Source organism: Coloeus monedula (assembly GCF_965178545.1).
Source record: "Coloeus monedula genome assembly, chromosome: 6".
Classification (NCBI taxonomy): domain Eukaryota; kingdom Metazoa; phylum Chordata; class Aves; order Passeriformes; family Corvidae; genus Coloeus; species Coloeus monedula.
The window spans coordinates 2,369,343-2,389,786 of NC_138786.1; the positions used below are offsets into that span (position 1 = coordinate 2,369,343).

General features: G+C 46.2%; 1 protein-coding gene across 2 annotated transcripts in view; it reads left to right on the forward strand.

Moving 5' to 3' along the window:
• SHANK2 (SH3 and multiple ankyrin repeat domains 2) overlaps positions 1-20,133 on the forward strand; it is a gene marked incomplete at both ends in the record, with an annotated part of 240,631 nt that extends 220,498 nt beyond the window's left edge. For both annotated transcript variants that reach the window (XM_082282737.1, XM_082282738.1), the window contains 4 exons: positions 6,749-6,879; positions 7,359-7,491; positions 8,517-10,914; positions 19,560-20,133. In XM_082282737.1, the coding sequence (XP_082138863.1) occupies positions 6,749-6,879; positions 7,359-7,491; positions 8,517-10,914; positions 19,560-20,133 (3,236 nt within the window). The remainder of the gene's footprint in view (positions 1-6,748; positions 6,880-7,358; positions 7,492-8,516; positions 10,915-19,559) is intronic.
• Positions 20,134-20,444: the final 311 nt, after the last annotated feature.

Genomic DNA, 20,444 nt, shown 5'->3' on the forward strand with positions numbered 1-20,444 from the left:
TGACCAAATTGGGCCCCTCAAAAAAAAAGTTTAAAAAAAGAAGTGGACTCATTTTTTTTATCTGAAGTAAGTGTACAGAGTCCCGGCCACAGCCTCACGTAATCCAGAGGGGTGCAGCACACGCGCCACTGTGAGCTGGTGATTCCTGCGGCTGCAAAAGCCTGAGCCCTTCCTGCTCTTTGGGAGGGCATTTGTCTCTAGAGTTGCCACGGGGGAGAGCTTGCACCCAGATTTCCACCACACACCCTCAGGCAAGGGAAGACGTGGCCAGGGGAGGGCAAAACTCAGTTCATTTCCAGGAGACAAAGAGATCCCGGTGAGCAATGCCCTCAGATAGCATTTCCTACTGTTTGGAGAAGAGAGCAAGGAAAATCCGGCAAATGTTGGGGAGGGCATTGCTCGCGGGATAAATCCCATGGATGGCCACCGCCGTGCTGCAGCAGTGACTTGGGAGAGATTTTGGGTGGGGGTGACGTGAGACGTCGGACAAAAGTGAAGATAGCCAGCAGTGCTTCAGAGCAACAAAGGGCTGCCCTCAGCCAGTGGTGGAGCACATCTGGCACCCCAGGAAGCTCAAATGGACCCTTGGCCCTGAGCTCGTCCCAGGGATTTCTGACTGACACCACTGCAGTGCATAGGTGAGCTTCTCGCTAGGTTCACTGACATTTCCTGTCACAGTCACGCTGAGGGGAATTTGGTAGCTCCTGCCTTGGGATGCAGCATGGCTGTGTGTGTTCTGGGTACAGGACAGTGTGCATTGAGACCAAAAGTGCTTAATGACGCCAATTGCCACGTGCCCAATGCAGTCACTAAACTTTAGTCCGCCCTTCCGTTTGCCCAAACACATACACTCTGGCTTCCCAACTGGCTTCTTTCTATGTGTTGTCCAATGCATGTAGATACCTCCATCTGCCTGGCCTCAGATACAGTGGTTGTTGCTCCTCTATTTGATTGCCAGATGTCACTGGGGAGCAAGATGGGGAGGTTCCTGGATCCTCGGGGCAAGCCGGCCATCACCGAGGGAGCTCGCTGTCCACGCCGGCCGAAGAACAGGAATCCTCGGTGCCTGCCTCTGACGAAGACTCGCCGGCCAGGACCACAGAGAGCTGGCAGTGGCCGCTGTCCTCGTCTGAAACGCACAGCAACGTTGGGGAGGATTTTGAGGGATTTCAAACGCCGGCGCGGACTCCGGAGTGCACCATGGACATACAGTCTCCCGGGGATCAGTCACTCAGTAGGACTCCTCAGTTTGAAAGTGACTCTCCTGAGGAGGAGGGAAATGATGAGATGAATGAAGAGCGCTGCGGTGTTGAGCCTGTCCCTAGGGATCGGGGTTGGAGAGGGCAGCCCCAGCTAACAGAGGGAGAGAAGCTGTTGATGGAAACCAACAGTAGGATTGTGCAGCTGCTGGAAAATATCAAGAGGGAGCATGCACAGTCCATGGGTCTCATGTCCCAGTCCATGGGCCGTATGGAGCTGCAGCTGGGCATTGTGGCTACCTCCACAAGAGCCATCCATAACTACCTGTCAGAGATTTTAGCTTTCCTCAAGCAGCCGAGGACGCAGGTCCTCGAAACGCGCATCTCCCAAAGAGCCACCCCCCATGTCGAGTTGACGTGTGCCTCGACATGGACTGGTGAGGACGCAGTGGCATCCTCCACTGTGTGCTTACCAGGGGCCGAAGGGACGAGCGACTCTCGCGACCCGCCGCAGGCCACCCTGCCTTGTCGCAGTGGCCGGCTGCAGAGAGCCATAACCGAGAGGGCCTCGCTGCCCATGCCTCCACGCCAGGCAAAAGGGGGAGGGAAGAAAAAATAACCACTCCATAGGATTTTTAGAGTTTTTTTTAATGTGCCTGTCCTTTTAATTCTTAGCCATAAGGCCATCGGTGGCAGAGTTCAACCATTTCCTACATTGGCTAACATTGTATTCTGGCTGACTAGATTAGTCTAACATTTTGTAGTTTATATTTGCACTGTTAACGATGTGTGCTGCTGGTATTTGAAGAACATTTGCCTCTGTTCTTTCACTTTAACTTCATACGAGCATTTTTTTACTCTGTGCCAGGCATTCATTGCTTTTCTTACAAATACAAGTCATTTCTTGAGGCAGCTGTTTTTTGAGTTTTCTTTCTCCACTATCCCACCCCCTCTGAGCAAGCACTCGGGACTTGGTGGTAAGTATAGAGGTCTTGGCAATACTCGCCTCCCAAACTGTGTTCGATCAGTCTTTGCCTGGTGTTTCTGGCATGCCAGCCTGAGGTGTTGGGGTATAGCCTGTACTGGATCATGACCATTCTTATCCTCTGTGGGTCTCACCAGCTCACTTCCTAAGACCCTCGGTGGAGCTAATCCACATGTCTTGGCTATGTTGTACAATAAGTAATGTTGCCAGGATCATACCTCATATTTCTCTTTTTGGGGGCTGTGTAGTGATGTGCCACCAGATCTATCTGGGCACCTGACTCTCGTTTTCAAAGTTCATTTGATGATGGATCTGGTGGCTTGATGGGCAGCATTATACTTTTTCCTCTGAGAGAGTCTGGGGATTCGGAACAGGAGTCACTAAGCAATGTGTTCTATGGGGATAAGAGCCATCTCCTGCAACAAATCTATTAGGAGGAGACTGTCCCCTGTAATTATCACAGATACTAATTACTTAAGAAAAAGAAAAAGAAAAAAAAAAAGCAACTTGCCTAGCAGCCAGAACTCTTGAGAACGTAAAAGTCATGACACGCTGTTGGGTACTGTGCTACTCTGTCTGTGATTAAGAGCTTTTCATCAGAGACGAGACCTACATCTTGATAAAACACAACTACTTTCTGTGCCTTTAGGCCATCCAATTTCCTGAGGGTTGGCACCCTGAGCAGGGCACGGGTCCCATTGGTAACCCAACAGGGCAGATGGAAACGCACTTTGGCAATAAATTACTTTATATCTGTTGGTGCTGCCTCTCTCGGGGGAATTTAATATAGTGGCACTCCAATTGCTATATGCATGCAGAGGCATCAGACTGGCTTTTACATGTGGTATCCCTAACAGTTGTCTGGAAGGATGCTGCTTCCAGGAGCCCCTGGAGCGGTGGGGACAGGTTCTCACAGGTGTAGCATGGCTCCTGTGTTTGACTCTCTACACGCCGTTGTGACTTCTCGGGAAGGTGCAGAGCAGTTTCTATGGAAGATACCAGGGAATAATCATAGGCCTAAAAATCCTCTTCTGTGACTGCAGCCGAGCTGTGCTCTCTGGCCAGTGAGACATAGACTCTTCTCCCCTGTCTTCCTGCGAGGCTGAGGTTATTCAGAGCAAAGTAGATCAGAGCTTGTTACTCTACCAGCCGGCCACAAACTGCTCCTGTAGAAGTGTGTGTGCGTGTGTGCTTGTGGCTGTACTCTGCTGAACGACCGGTTCAAGGAGGAAATGCAGCTGGCATGGCCAGCCTCCAGTGCAGGCTCTTCCCGCATTCCTTCCTTTCGACCTTCATCCAGCTGCATTCCTTTGAAAAATCCCATTGGAGGCAGGCTTCTTTGGGCCACTCTGTCGACACACCTCACAGCAGATGCCCATTTTTGCATCTGTTTTGTGGCTTTTTTCTCTCTCTTTTGTCAGGGTTATTTGTAAAGTTATCCTCAGACAATTTCCAACACGAGCTTGTGAGCTTCCCCTCTCGTTGGTACGAGGAGTGCGTGCTGCAGAGTATTTGAGGTCACGAGGAGGTTGGGAGGAGAGCTAATTAGTGAGCCTGACAAATTATTCCAATCTGAGTATATTTGGAACATGTGGTTCTGGTGCAGGAGGAGTTTGCACTCTGGTGCTGTGGAGACGATCAGCTCGAGGCACAGGCGGGTGAAAGTCTGGCCCAACACGTCTTCTTTCTCTGGGGTGAGTCTGAGTGCAGCTAACTGCAGTTCAGCCAGTCCATTTCCTTGGCCTGAGCAGCATGTTTGATAGGGCAGTGAGGATGTTTTTGTTTCACATCGTGCTTTCACTCCAGCAGGGTGGGGCAGTTGTGGCCAGGCGTTCAGATTTTGACGTTGCCCGCAGGACCCGCCATGTAGCTGCCGCTATTTAGGATCAGTCTCCACGTGCTGGCTGCTTCTGTGGCCTCACATTTTTTGGTGTAGCTCCAAAATGACAACCTCCACTCTACCTTTGCTTTCTGATCCAAGGGCAGTAGAACAAGAGAAGGAGCTGTGCAGTGCTGCCGTTGGAAGTGCCACGCAAGGAAGCCCTAAAGAGTTCCTTGCAAGCAGCTCAAGCTTTAACCCGCCCTCCTGTCCCATTTCTGAGTGCTTTGGCTAAATGTGGCAAATGGGGGCAGCTGTAGGGTGAGAAGGGCTGAAAACCTCTCTACAGACAAGAAACCTGCAATAAACTCACGCAAAACCAAGGGGTTTTTCCCCACATGGAAATAGTAGATGGTATTAAGAATTGGTACCAACTGATATTTTGGTCAGATCCAAAACTAGGATCTGACTTCTAGGATTGTCTAGGAAAATCAGTGCAGTTGGAGGGTATGTATGTTTCATCCCCAACAAATATTTTCATGCTTTTCCAAGTGTCTGTCATGGCCTCATCACTCTTTCCCTGTAGCTTTTTGTTGTCTGAATGGGTATCTGGTTACATGTGTCTGTTCAAAATAAAGGGGATCACTTCTTACATGGTATAGTTCTATTTCTCATGTGCAGATTTTGAGTGCTTCAGTTTCCAAGGCTTCCTTCTTTCTGTATCCCAAAGACCAGTTGTTTGGCTTCTGGGATGAGAACAAGGGTGGGAGAGTCTTAAGAGAAATCTCTGCCCGGTCGAAGCTCTTGGTGATAGATCCCCTGAGTACCATTCTGCAGTCCAGCTGTATTTTTGCTGTACAGGGTAAATGTTCATGGTTACACCGTCGCTTTCTGATGCCTTTTGCTGAGCAGAAGTGCAGATATTTTTCTTTCAGACGTTTGTATTACAAAGCCTTATGAAATGTGACGTGAAGTTGGTTTTTATTTTTGAATACATGTGACGATATTAAGATTTTTTTTTTCCTTTTCTCCTTCCACTGGATGATTTAAACCCCACAAAAAAAGATAAAGCAGACCAATGAAAAGACTCGAATGCTAACTTCAATTGAAAAGAAACAGCAACACTACTCTTGTGAGACAGTTTTCAGCAGTGTTCAGCTTACTGGTCCTGCTCAGCCTTTCCTTTCCTGCCTGCTCCCTGACCCTCTGTGACACTGAAATATCCACTTCTAGGACAACCTTCTTCCTAACCTGAAGGCTTAAAGTTCTTCCCTCTCTTCTTCTCCCATTTAAAATATCATCCTTGCATCAGCCAGATCTACTGTTTAGAGGGATCAAAAGCTCTTTTCCTCCTGCCTTATTCCCATCCATATCAATATCCAGGGCCCTGAGTGCGCTGCTCTCCAGCGAGAGGTAAAATTTAAATCCCTGAATACAATACTTGGGATAGTAACACCAGCTCTAGATCACCAAAAACCTGGGGGTTTTTTTAAGTCTGTAGTATCCTAATAAAGTAACTATCCTTGTTTGACAAATAATCAATTATTTGGGAGATGGATCCAATTGCTGAAAAGTAGCATTGCTCTGACTTGTGTTGCGGAAGCCTAGGAGCCAGGCTGAGGTGTTCCACTCACAGAAACACCACAGGCTATGCAAGTAATCCTAATTTTGGTGAAACTTCAAAGGAAAAGACGCTAAATTAGCGTGATACAGGCAAGCAAATGCAATGGAAGGCGTAGTAAGGACAGCTGTTGGTGTGATTCCAGTTTGGATTCTAGTAGAGATTCCAAACTCAAACTCTCCTGGTGGCTTGGGCTAGTGATTTAATTTCTCTATGCCTTGGTTTCGTAGCAGTAGAAGGGGCAAAAAAAGGAGCTGTCAGGCAATAATTAGTTGATTATACTGTACTTTGAGGTCTTCAGTGTGAGGGAGTAACATTTTGTATTAAATGCTGATGGACCTTGTTTGTGACCAAAGTTGGAGATGGGGCTAATACCAGCACTCAGCTTTGGAATATCCTGATTAAACTTTTCCCTGTATTTTACCATCACATCATGCAGTAGATCAGAGTCCCAAATCCAAATGTTGAAGTTCTCATTCAGATTTGGACTTTGCCTGTTTTTTGGCTTGCTTCTGACAACAACTAAATACATTCCCAAACTGTACAGTTACTAAAAGAAATTTAAAAAAAACCAAACCAACACATACAAAAGTATCATTTAAACAAAGGATGCAATTAGCAGTGCTAGCCTACAAGTCCAAGAGCGTGAACAAATCAGGATGTGATTACTTAAGGAGAATAGGCATAAAAGAGCACTTCTGGAGTACTTGTTAATGTCCAAAATATCACTGAAATTCTGATGACTAAGTACAGTCTGCTTATCTCTATTTGAAACAGTGCTGTACGGATTCACTATTTCTAAAGGTCTTCTTTCCATTTCTATATAGATATTCTCCCTTCACATTTTGAAGGTTTGAAGAAGAGGATTGTTTTTCGAGTCACACTAAGTAAACATTAAATGCATGCAGGCTTAAAACTAAAGCATGCATGTTATGTAGCAGCAATTAAAAGTGCTCGGCTTGCACGACTTATGATGCTCAAGCGTTGCCTTGTTAAAATGCCAAAAAAACTTTTTCTTTGCATTTTTTTGAAAAGTAAATCTCTTCCTTTGACCTTGCAATACTTAACTGTTCCAATTCTTTGGACAACTGGTATTTATTTTACTGAATGCTTTTATATTACAGATAAGGTGGATGAAATAGTGCCAGTTTCCAAGCCATCAAGAATTGCAGACAATGCAACTGTGGACTCAAGAGTGGCAACTATAAAACAGCGGCCTTCTAGTAGATGTTTTCCCTCAGCTACAGATATGAATGTGAGTGGGAGCCATGAAGCACTGCTTTATTCCTACTAATGCATCTAATTCTGTGATTAAATAATGCACACTTCTTTGTTAAGGGAAGAATTGATGTTAATACTATAGCACCTATTAAAAATTAAACCCCAGAACTCTGAAATTGCATTATTCAAGTGCAGAATTTGATCTTACAAAACTTTGCATTTAAAAAAAATTATTGGTTTTGTTGCATTTTGGACATCTTTTTCCATAACCCACCTTAACCTGTTGCCTTGTAAATAATATCAACAGTCTTCACTTACAGCTGCTGTCCTTTTATGACCATCTAAACAAAGCCCAGGCTTCCCTTCCTCCCCCCTCCTCCCCAAAACCAACCCCAGATTTATTATTTCCCATAAGAATTCTCGGTGGAAGGGGTAATGGATGAGGCATTATTTCCATGTGGGGGAGACTTTCGTGCTTTAATGCTGTTGGGGTTTCTGTTTGCTCTCTTGTAGTCCATGTATGAGAGACAGGGTATTGCTGTGATGACGCCCACTGTCCCAGGGAGCCCTCAAGGTCCTTTTCTGGGTATACCTCGGGGTACAATGAGAAGACAAAAATCCATAGGTAAAATGCCTCTCTTGTATGGTTTTGTTCAGTAATCACATCCTTCTAGTAACTTTGCTTCTTTCCTAAAGTGTGTTTCTCCGACATCTTTAACCCCAGTGAGTGACTGTTTATACACAGCTCATGAGAAAAGAAGTTTGTGTGTAAGGTGATGTAATTTCCACAATCTGCTTGGCAAGTATGGAATTACAATTTGAATGTTTTCTTTAGAAAGTTCCCTCTAACAAGGAAAAAAAAAAAAAAGATCAGTTAAAGCTTTTGCAAAAGGGCAAAACGTTATCCTTTTTTCCTTTGTTATTGAAGTGAAAGCACCGTAATGCTGTGTAGTTTAGAAAGAAATCCTGTTGATCAAATGGATTTAAATTCGCCTCTTCTTTTCACTTCAAATGATGGAACTAGGTGATTTTACAACAAAGAAACAAAGCGCAGACCAAATTTGGGCTTTCTTTGTTATTGTTAGTGATCTTAGCAGTGACTTTTATCAATTTAGAAATGCATTATGCTGATGTAAAATTAGCATCCAAACTATCCCAGTATTACCCAGTTTATGTTAAAAGCCATATTTGTAATGATATAATGTCATCTTTTGAACTGCAACATTATGGGGTTTTTTCCCCAATGGGATCTTCACAGTCCCTTCGGTAAATTTCAATTGCATCTTAAAAATCCACGCGATTTCCAAGTTGCATTTGTAGAGTGTTAGAGCAAGGCAGAAGTGACTTTTCTGCATAGAATCTCCTCCCTGTTCAATAGTTTTCAAAGAAAATGTGCTTTTCTACAGCCACCTTGATGACACATAAACCCCAAACATTTGCCTAGACATCAGTTTAATTAAAATTCCGTAGCATCCTTTCCAAACCTGGGATGTCCAACAGGAAAGAATGATTATGGTGGGAATCAACCTAAAGGCCTCTTTTGGAATTTTGCTTACTTCTCGTGCCACAGGAAATGCACCCTGGAATTTTTGGGGTGGATGGAGAAATAGTGCAGTGTGAGGGATCCCGATGGATGTGGCAGGGTTTTAAATGCCCTCTCTGATTTTTCAGGAATAACGGAGGAAGAGCGGCAGTTTCTGGCCCCTCCTATGCTCAAGTTTACCAGGAGTCTTTCAATGCCTGACACCTCTGAAGATATCCCACCACCACCACAGTCCTTACCTCCCTCACCACCGCCACCTTCCCCTTCTCTGTACAACTCCCCCAAATCCCTGACGTCCCGGAGCTACGGAACGATCAAACCTCCATTTAACCAGAATTCAGGTGCAAAAATCTCTTTGGTTAGGCCCGAGAGCGTGGGGACGATGATCAGGGACAAAGGGATCTATTACAGGCGGGAGCTGGACCGATACTCCCTGGACTCGGAAGACCTGTACAACCGGAGTGCCGCAGCTCAGGCGAATTTCAGGAGCAAGAGGGGCCAGATGCCGGAAAACCCCTATTCTGAGGTCGGCAAGATCGCCAGCAAAGCAGTTTACGTGCCGGCCAAGCCAGCCAGGCGGAAGGGGATGCTGGTGAAACAATCCAACGTGGAGGACAGTCCAGAAAAGACCTGCTCTATTCCAATCCCAACCATCATCGTCAAAGAGCCATCCACCAGCAGCAGCGGGAAAAGCAGCCAAGGGAGCAGCATGGAGATCGATCCTCAGTCTTCGGAGCAGCCCGGCCAGCTCCGGCCCGACGACAGCTTGGGAGTCAGCAGTCCGTTCGCAGCAGCCATCGCAGGGGCCGTGAGGGACAGGGAAAAGAGGCTGGAAGCGAGGCGCAATTCCCCGGCCTTCCTCTCCACAGACCTGGGAGATGAGGACGTTGGATTAACGCCACCAACACCACGGATGAGGCAGTCCAAGTTCACCGAGGAGGCAATGTTTAGCAGTGAGGATGGTTTCAGACAGCTCATGTCGCCATCTCCGATCCCCGCCCCCAGAGAGCCCGAAAACCTTTTTAACAGCAACGAGCCCGGCAGCCAGAGCGACTCAAGGACATTGAATGCTCCGTCCAAAACAAAAGGTACTGACAACAGTATGGCGCCAGCCAAGCCCACGAGTGCTCCCAGCTCGGATAGCTACGTCCACCCGGTCACAGGGAAGCTGTTGGATCCAAACTCGCCACTTGCCCTCGCGCTCTCTGCCAGGGACAGAGCCATGAAAGAGCAGACACAGCAGATTCCAGGCAAAGGGGACGCTGTCAAAACCGACCTTAACAAACCACTTTACATCGACACCAAGCTGAGACCCAACATGGAAACGACTTTTCCTGTTACTGCCACTGTCACCAGGCAAAATACCCGCGGCCTCTTGAGACGGCAGGAGACTGAGAACAAGTACGAGATGGATGCAGGGAAAGAAAAGAAAGCCGAGGAGAAGAAGAACATGTTGATAAACATCGTGGATACCTCGCAGCAAAAGTCGGCTGGCCTGTTGATGGTACACACTGTGGACACGGCAAAGTCGGACGATACGCCTGAGGATGAGGAGGAAAAGGGAACCGAGATGGAGCCAAGCCCTGAAAACTCCCCACCGGAGAGGCCGGAGGGCAGCGAGGAAGCGGAGAGCGAGCTGAGCGTCCCTACAGCACCCGAGCCCCCGGCTTCTCCCTGCAAAACCATCATGGCCGCCAGCTCCGTGGACGACCCCGTCATCCTGCCCTTCCGCATCCCCCCGCCGCCCCTGGCCTCGGTGGACATCGACGAGGAGTTCCTGTTCACCGAGCCGCTGCCCCCTCCCTTGGAGTTCGCCAACAGCTTCGACATCCCCGACGACCGCGCGGCGCCCGGCTCGGCGCTGACGGACCTGATGGCGCAGAGGAAGAATGGCACCCCTTCGCCCAGCCAGCCAGCAAACTCCTTGGACGGCAAAAAGCAAGCGGGTCTCTCAAACTGTTTGCCTGCCTCCTTCCTGCCACCCCCCGACAGCTTCGACAACGTCACCGACTCCGGGATCGAGGAGGTCGACAGTCGGAGCAGCAGTGACCATCACCTAGAGACAACCAGCACTATCTCAACAGTGTCCAGCATCTCTACCTTATCCTCGGAAGGAGGGGAGAACGTGGATACTTGTACAGTCTATGCAGATGGGCAAACATTTCTGGTGGACAAACCCCCAGTACCTCCTAAGCCAAAAATGAAGCCCATAATCAACAAAAGCAATGCACTTTACAAGGACGCGCTGATCGAGGAAACTGTAGACAGCTTTGTGATCCCTCCTCCCGCTCCGCCCCCGCCTCCCATCAGTGCCCAGCCCAACCTGGCGAAAGTCGTCCCCCAAAGGACATCCAAGCTATGGGGGGACGTGCCAGAGGTGAAAAGCCCGATTCTCTCAGGCCCCAAGGCTAATGTCATTAGTGAATTGAACTCAATACTCCAGCAAATGAACAGAGAGAAATCCTCAAAGCCAGGGGAGGGATTGGAGTCGCCGACTGGAACGAAAACTGCGAGTCTCAGTACAAGGTAAAAGTAATTAACCAAATCATTTTCTAAAAAGGCTTGACCTCTTTTTTTTTTTTCTCGCCATCCCTTTGCTGACTTCTCCTGTAAATCACGTAGATTAAAGAAGGGTGTACTTTTTATTTGCTTAACGAATGGTCTGTGTCAAACAAGAATTTCTTACACTGCCAGCATTTGTGTTGCCTACATGATAGGACAGGAGCTTTCTCAGTCTTCAACTTCAAGGCAGTTTACACAAACCTTTCAGTTGTTTTGATGTGAATTTCTTAGATTTCTCTTTTATTTTTTTTCCTCTTTAAGTTTTTTTTTTTCCTCTTTAGTTTGTTTTCCTTTTAAAATGTGGTGATAATTTAATTTTGCTTCAGTCCCATGAGGTATTTTGGCTTCAAACGGGTAAAAAGTGTTTTTGCCAAGGGTTGCTTCGCATTCGCTGTGTGGTGTCATTTGATTCATGCTGAGACCTCTCCTAACCTACTTCATCATGAAGTATTTCAGAGAATTGCTCGTTAAAATCACTTTGCACTGTCCATGTTATTACTAAATCACATCTGTATGGTATGTAGACATAATGTCATGAAATCCACAGTTACTCAAAAAAGAAAGGTAATTTTGTTAGTTTTATTAGGAGACTGAGGTATTTCTTTCTGCAAAAATGCCGTGCTGGCATTTTGTTTTTAAAAAAACCCAAAGTGGCACTTAAGTAAATTTTATTAGAATTATTCTGGTGGTTAATAAATATCTCAACCTTTGGAAAGCTGCTGCACTTTGCAAGCGTAAAGATAATTTGTTTTTAAGGGAAGGGTGTCTCTGCTGATTGCAAAGATTGCTCATTCAGAAAACAGTGTGATCCACAGGCTCAGCATCACACAGTTAGATATTATTTCCTGCAAGATGGAAGCCATCAAACTGGTGACAGGGAGGGAATTCAATTTTTAGAACTGAGAAATGGGAATAAAACATGAAAATTCTGTAATTCCTCTCAGTGACACTTGAGTAAACAGAGCAGAAGTTGAGTTGGCTCTACAGGAAAAGCTTTTGTACATTAAAGAAAAAACTAAACAACATTTTTGCTAGATGTTGGTCGTGTTCCTTGTTAAGCCCCATGAACATGTTGTCTGTAGCTTCATGTGTATAATATTATTTATCAGCTTTTATTTTTAAACTGAAAGGTATTTCCAGGTTACAGTGGAGATCTTTAGCATCCCTATTTTATTAGAAAATAACCAAGGCCACCAACTACAATGTACTGTAAATATGTCGAGGTGCTCTCATTACTGAGAGGAAAATGAAAAGTAGAAGTGAATAGAAACACTTATTTTGTCAAAATACATTTTAAAAGGTATAAAGGGTGGGGAGAAATTGGAAAACTATAGCACTTCACTAGAGAAAAGCAAACTATTATGTAAGCAAAAGTAGCCCCATATGTTACCTTCCAAAGGAAGATCTGACTTAGTGTTACAAATTTATGCTGCTTTTCTATCCTTGAGGTCTTTTAATTTTTCTAACTCAGCTTTGGCAAATTACCAAGTCTTCATTATGGAATACAGAGGCTCAATTAGGGGGAAAAAAATCCCACCCAAAGCATTATTGTGGTGGGGCTGAAACCCTGCTTCTCCCCTGAAAAGTAAACCCAAACACTCATCTTTGCAAACTGGAGAGAGGATTCTGGGATGTACCAGGGCCAGAAGAGCCACGAGGGAATAAATGGGATAAGTTGGCAGTGGCAAAGAGCAGCAAAACTCTTGGCTGTCATTTGACTGTGGGAGAAAACGACACCCCCGCAGAATTCCCGGTGGGAACAGGAGGCAAGAGGGCTGGGTTTTGTTTCCTGCCGTTTTCCAAACTGATGTGATTACTTCTCAATTATGAGCTGAGTTGAAGCTGCTCAAACCACCAGGAAGGGTTGCTAAGGATTTCTTTTTTAAGCAAATAATAATCTGGGGATAGCAGAAGAGAGCCAGCAATCCACAGATGCTGGAAGTGTGTTTGAGAAGGTGCTGCAGGCAGTGTCTTTTCATCTCAACAAGGGTAGGGCAGAGAGAGGGAAATGGAGACGTTCACTTGTGGATTCAGAAGCCCTGTGGTTTCTTTCACTGCTTTTACTCCTGCTTTAGCTCTCTAAAAGTTAAATAAATTACAGCCTTTCTAGCCCAACCGCACAACTGACACAATTTTTTACAAAGCTGTCAAATATTATGACCAAGGAATACCATCTTGTGAAAATTTCAAGTGTAAAAGCTAATGTTCAAATTTCAAAGGCAAAATTCCTGGAGTTTCTTGGTTTTTTTTTGGTCCCCCTAATACTCTAAAACCTGTGACAACCAATTGTAGAGCTTGCAGCCCTTCCCCCACGAGCTAGCGTTAGAAAGGGACCAAGGAATTTTGGCTCACAAAAAGCAGGGATTCTGCTGAATTAAAGAACAACTTTTTAGCTCTGCCAACAGAGCAGTGATGATAAATGAGCCTGTTCCTATCCTTCAGCCAAGGAGAGGGATTGGGAAGTGTTATAAATAGGAACAACGTTCGCAGGCTCTCTTGGGAGGTGTTCGCAGCGCAGGCAGCCTGATGAAATTAAAAATATGTATCAGCTTATGGGGCCGTGCATGAAATTACAGACTAGATTGGAATCCAAAATCCCACTAGGAACTCTCTTTGCACAGCCAGTAGATGTAAAACTGGGGTTCATTCGAGGCAATTGCCCTGTTGGGGTGGCACAGGGGTGAATTAAACTACAGATAGCTGGGTAATGGCTGGCTGCAAGAAACCCGTAAAAATACCTTCGATGTGTGTTTTTGATAAAAGAGGATTAGGAAGAGACCGTTTCTCAATTATTCCACTAAAACCACCCTAAACTTGCTTTTATTCTCTGCACCTTGGTTTAGTGATCGTTTTCCATGGTGTATTTATAGTTTTCCTGTGGTTCTTATGGAGACACCAAGCTTCAAGATTTTTAAATAGAGCTTGAAAACACTTGGCTGGAAACCATCTGCTCCTCAGTGGCAGTGACCAGCCCGTGGGATAGGGAAAAGGAGCCCACTAGGAGAAGGAAAAGGAGGAAGAAGGCAGAGGATGCGCTTGCTTACCTTGTACTAATTAAAATGTAATTAAGGGGTTTGATCAGAAGGTTCAGGAAGAGAGCTCCAGATCCCACTCCCAATTCTGGCCACCATTTACTTTGAGAAATTATGGCCATCAGTCAGGGTGACAGACGTTTTAATCTGGTTTATCCGTGTCCTCCTGTGGGCGAGGAGGACAGGACGTGTCCACCACAGTGCCATAAATACAGCAGGGCTATAAATCCACTTGAGAGGCCCCTGGCTTTTCTAGGGAGCTGATGAAAGAACTGGGAGAAGAGCAGAGCAGGGCTCTCACTGGGAGAGGGGAGGAGTGTTTGCTCTGCCTGTGACCCGGCAGTCGCGTAGCAACGTGACCATCAGGTGCCAGCCCCTGAGATCCAGGGGACAAAGTCAGCGTGGCTGAGGCAGGATAAACCCAGTGGCTGCCAGGGACACACAGCTCAGCCCCCAGGGAACACAGCATCTTCCCTCCCTCCCTCTGTGCCTCTGGAGCACTGAGAAGGGATGATGAACAGCAGCTGCTGCTGCCCTCCACCAGCACCGCACCAAAATGATCCATGGCTTTGCCGGAGGGAGAAACACTTCCTGTTTCTGTGTTTGTCCAGCTGTGTTTGCACAATCCCGTGGCTTCTGGGGCACATTGGCATCACTGCTGGTGGTGGGAAATGCTCATGATAAATGTGGGAGTTGTGGGGAGTGCATAAGCAGGTGGAGTCGAGTCCTCTAGGAAGAATAATCTGCACTGTGCTGGAATAACAAGTTTTAAAAGTGAAACAGGCCAGTGGCTTTGGCCACCTCTGAATCAGTTTTTTCATGCATATCTCAAAAAGTTCCTTTTATTTTCCCACCAACAGGTAAGGCAGAACTCAACTTAGTGGTGAGTCCTGTATAGGGACTGGTCCTGCATTTGGTTTATCGTGAAGGATGTCTGGGTTTGGCAGAGGATGAAATAAGTGCCTTGATTTTTCACTTGCTGCTCTCCCATTAGACTCATTTCACGTCGTTAACTGTTTGCCAGCCGATTTCACAGGACTGCTTGCTTCGTCAGTGATTTCTGCAGTGTTTCAGTCATTCCATTTTGTCATTTTTATTTGCTGTCATGACTGCTGTTGTCAGAGGAGGGTCATGCTGAAGTGCCATGAAGTAAGTGCCAACCATAAAGTATGGATTATTCTATGTTGTACATTCTGCTGCTTTTTAATGCTCACTCGTTGTTATTGCATTTCAGTGACTTTGGTGGTGACTGTGTTTCTCACAGTGCAGTGTGGATTAGATCATCCTAATCCAGAAATGGTAGCCATCCTAAAATGGGACCTAGGATGTCATCTCAAGGTGAAATAAAAGCCACATTCATCAGAGGAGTACTCAGAAAATATGTTGGTAACATGAGCCCATAAGACCAGATTCCTGAATGTGTCTGAGCACCTAAACAAGGGGCAGGACTTTTCACATGTAGCCAGATTCTGCCAGATTTTGGGAGGTGAAGGGGTGGGGAGGGATGATTAATACAATTTTACACACCTGTGTGGGGCTAAAAGTAAAGACAAGCTAGCCCTTGTGGTCATCTTTTGTCCTTGAGAGCTGTGGGATTCCCCCCGTTCTCCTTCCAGCTTCCCTTTTCCCTGCAGTTACCCAAGTACAGAGGGCTGAGGCTGCCTCCTGGCCCAGCACCATCCCCTTCCCTGCTGGTTTCCAGACATTTCACATGGAAACTCCTGCTCCTGAAGAGACAGACTCCCACAGACCTTCACGATTGTTCCTCACTGGCAGCAGACACAGAGCATGTCTCAATTCTTCTCCCAAAATAACACCGTTGTGAGGAGCTCTGGATGCTGCCAGCCACCGCGTCAGCCCGTTCTTCATCTGCCCCCAAAACAGACAATTCTTGTCTTACTTTCCTGCCGTGCAATGTTCCTCTGACAACAAGAAGAAAGTAAAAATATTAAGAGGGGAAGGCAAAATTTGGGCATTGTAAGGATTTTGTTTCTTGCAGTACCCCCATACAGGGACTCCACTTGTTGCTCCTCCTGTTTTTTAAGATGTCTTCCTTTGGAAAAGCTGTGTCAGAACCAGCAAGTCTTCTGGAAAGTTCCGGAATAAACCAGCTCCCAGGAGCTGAGAATAATGTGGTTTTTTCATTTTTCCGTGGGAGCTGCTGCACTGATTTTCTTCTGATATTAACAGTAAATTTGAATCTTGCAAATATAATTTAAACTTTAAAAGAATTTCTTGCCTACAAGCTGTGCTGATGGCTTTTATACTTGGAGGCCACATGGTTGTGACATATAGGTCATATATTTTGATTTTAATATGAGGCAACATAATGGGCATTGCAATCAGTGCAGGCTCACAGCAGCAAATGTTTATAAATTACCACCATATGCTGATTCTAATGGAGCAAATTTTATTTAAAATAATTATCGGACTTTTCACCTTTTTTGAAATGAAATTTGGGGTTTGGCAGGTTTAATATGGATTTAACATGTTTAGGATAACGAATGATCAAATAAGGCATAAGAAATTGCACTGATTAAAAATCTGGAAACCCCATAACACAACAAAGTGTGCCTGTTCTCCAGATGGAATGTGCTTGCTCCTTATTGACCAGGGTACCAATCAACCATAAAATGCACGACAGATGATGGTTTCAAGGCTGTGTCTGCACCCCAGATCTTATGGGAGATGTCATAAATTATAATTTAGGATGCATAGGAGTTACATAAATATCCTTGGGTTTTTTTCCCTTGGATCACAATTACAGTGCAGTGTGGAAGAATGGAGGTGATATGGCAGGTGGAAAAAGGGGAAAAGAATATGGGAAAATAATCTTGGAGTGAAAGGCTTGGAACTGAAAGCCTGGAAGTGCTTCAGCAGACTTCCCTGAGCTTTACCAGGGCTGTGCCCGTGCCATGAGGCCTGAGCACTCACATGACTGAGAACTGAGCTGGTGTTGCAACCTCTGCAATCAGCCAAAGTTAAAAAAAAAAAAAAAAAAAAAAGTCTTATCACTGTCCCAAAGTTTTGGTTTTTGTCAGCAGTCCTGAACCTCTGGCTTGGAAAAAGCAAGATGCCCTCGGACGTCCTGCTGCTGCTTGCAGCCATGTGAAGCCAATACTTTGATCCAGGCTGGCAGGAAGCAGAGGACCGGGATGCCTGGGATGCTTTGCTCGCCCTGGGTATTCCTGCCCGTGGGGCTGGCAAGGTTAGGGAACACTAGCCAAGGAATACTTCAAATGAGAGCACAGAGTTTACTTTTGTTTCACTTGTTTAACATCCCTTATTTAAAGGAAGAGTGACAGTAGTTTCCTGAACAAAGCTGGGCTGGGAGTCTTCAAGAGGAGCAGTCTAGAGGAGAAGCAGTAAAAGTGAGATGCAAAGCACTGAGCCTGGAGCTGTCAGTCAATCAGCAGAAATTATCTTTCATCGCCTGGAATAAAAGAAGGTGGATTTTCATCATCCATTTGATCTTGCCACAATGGGTGTGAATACAAAACCCTCATTTCTAGCATTTGCAAGACAGGAATGTTAAGTAGAAGGGTGATTGCAGGTAAAGATGGGGGATTCATTTCCCTATTTATACAAAGCTCATTCTTGTCATCACTAGGACAGCACTACCCCAACCTTTTTCAAAGCAGGCTTTTTGTTGGTTTTAAATTACAGCATGCCTTAGTAATGAGTGTGAGACTCCTAATGCTGAGGTAAAGGAGGTGGAAATAACTTGCTCCCCTTGGTTAGTAGAATTTAATAGTCTCTTGCCATAGACTTTTTTTTTAGAATGCTTAGCTCCAGCCCCGGAAGACAATGAGAGCCATTAGACTCCAGAAACATCACAGGAGACACTCAGGACCTTGCCAAATGTTTCCTTTCTTTGTTAAATTACAAAGCCATAAGTGCTGGAAGCATTGTTCCTACTGAGTTTTAAGTGAAGTACCAATCTTCCAAAGAGATCCCCCTGTTCCCATTGAAATACGTGGAGCAGCCTGTGGGAAATCGGTGGGAATGCTGGTGTGAATAAGAGGTGTGTTCTCCGAAAAGTGCTTTTTTCGGTGCTCTTCTAGCGACAGGGAGCTTTATTTGAGCGGGACCTGCCGAGAGACGGGAGCAGGAGCTCGGTGTGGCAGAGCTGCACTTCCCTGGGCTCTGGGCTGGTGGTGAAGTGCCAAAGCCCCAGGGGTGGTGCATGGAGCACTCGCAGGGCTCTCCACAGCCGGCAGCCAGCCAGGGAATCACTGTCTCCAGCTCGGGGCTGCAGTGGGGGAGAAAGGCACGACTAACCTGCTTGTTAGCACTGCCCCACGGTACCATTACCCTGCTTCTCCTTCAGCTCCTTAAGATCTTTAGTGCACAGCACGGAACCTGCTGGATTAATGGCAGCATTTCCATCTGACATCGTGCACCCGAGCCATCCTCAGTTCTGCCCAGGCAGGACAGGCCAGGCCTGGGGACAGTGTGGCACTCAGAGGGCTTCTGCCAGGCTCTGCGCTGGAAATACCAGTACAGCATCAGCCACATCATCCTCTGGAGTCCATGGCATTGCTTCCAGGATAAATAAACCCTTCCTTTCCTCTGGAAGTGCTTTAAATTAGTGTCTGAAGGTTTTCCCAGTTGGCAGGATATTTCTGAAGTGAAGAACGCTGGAGCTCCAGGCACCCGAGGGCTCTGTGGAGCGTCCTGAAGTGCATGCGCTGACCAGCAGGCTCTTCCCATGGGAATAAGGGCTGTGGGCTCAAGCCTTTGATGACATGAACAGACCCAAACCTTCTAAATTTGCTTCTGTAGCCAGTAGGCAGAAGCAGAGGGTCGTGCTCCTTCACCTGCCCTGTCAGGCTGGGCACCAGAGCGAGCCTCTCAGCGAGGTTCATGCCTGCTTCGTTCGTAATCTGAAACTCATTTGCTTTAGGCAAAACTTGATCCCAGCTACATCACTTCCAGTCATGCCCAGGAAAAAGGATTTTGTCTCCTTAACTTTGCAGTGAAACTGCCAGAGTATAATTTCTCTGTGGAAGGAAATGGACACTAAGATGTTTTAGGCACCTTAGAAGAACTGATTTATGTTTAAAGCGTGGATAGAAAGGGAAATAAGGGCAGCTTGTTCTATAAACAAACAGAACTACAAAAGCTCTGCAAAATTCACAGAGTGAAGCCCAAAGATCCAAAATCCACTGCTCCTGAAACTTTCCACAAATACTATTACTAACCATGCTTTGTGTAAAGCCAGAACTGAAGGACTCCAACCCTCCACGCGGCAAAGGGAAGATAACTCCCGGTCGTGCTCCACACACTCAGTGTTTCTCATTCAGCCAGGAGTTAATTTGGGAACAGGAGTTAAAAAGGGAAAGAGTGTGCTCTGGAAGGTGTTTTTTTCCTGGACTGCTCATAAACAAAGGTTTTGTCTCTAACTATGGCTTACCATTGGTGGTGGTTTTCTGGGAAAGAGTTAACGATACCGTTTTTGTACTTCGAGTTAAAATGTGAACTACCCAAGCGTTCCCATGCCGTACTTGCCACGTGCTGCTGGGGTCATGCTGGTGGCCAGCAGCTCTAACTGTGCCTGTCTGTTTGCAATTGCAGGAGCACGGAAGTCATGAGTACTGTCTCAGGTACACGAAGTACAACAATCACTTTCACTGTCCGACCCGGAGCCAGCCAGCCGATCACACTGCAGAGCAGGTCCCCAGACTATGACAGCAGGACCTCAGGAGCAAGGCACGCTCCCAGCCCTGTGGTTTCACCAACAGAGATCAATAAAGACATCATGCCTGCTCCTCTGACTGCTTCTGCTTCAGCCTCATCTCCTTCTCCAACTCTGTCCGATGTATTTAGCCTACCCAGCCAGCCCCCTTCTGGGGACTTATTTGGCTTGACCACAGGGCGCAGCAGGTCTCCTTCTCCCTCAATACTACAACAGCCAATCTCAAATAAGCCTTTTACAACTAAGCCTGTCCACCTGTGGACTAAACCAGATGTGGCAGATTGGTTGGAAAGTCTAAACTTAGGTGAACATAAAGAAACATTTATGGACAATGAAATAGATGGCACACATTTACCAAATCTACAGAAGGAAGATCTGATAGACCTTGGAGTGACTAGAGTTGGGCACAGAATGAACATAGAAAGAGCTTTGAAGCAGCTGCTGGACAGATAAGAATAGCTATTTTGCCTCACAAACTTCTGTTGATAACTAGAGATGGGCTGGTACTGACATACCCCAAATGCCTTGTCTGTCTGCGAGTGCCAGCAAAATTTGGGGGGGGGGAGGGGGAAAACAGATGAATTCCTGGTACTCAGGTGATGCAGACTGTCTGCTACATGCCCAAACACAAACCTAAAGATGCTAAAGAAGTGGGGCCACTTTATTTCAAAGCTGTGGGGAGGTGTGAGAGAGAGACAGTTGTTAACTTCAAAAATGGTATCTCTTGATACTGCCCTTGGCCGGGACCATCGCGTGATGATTTT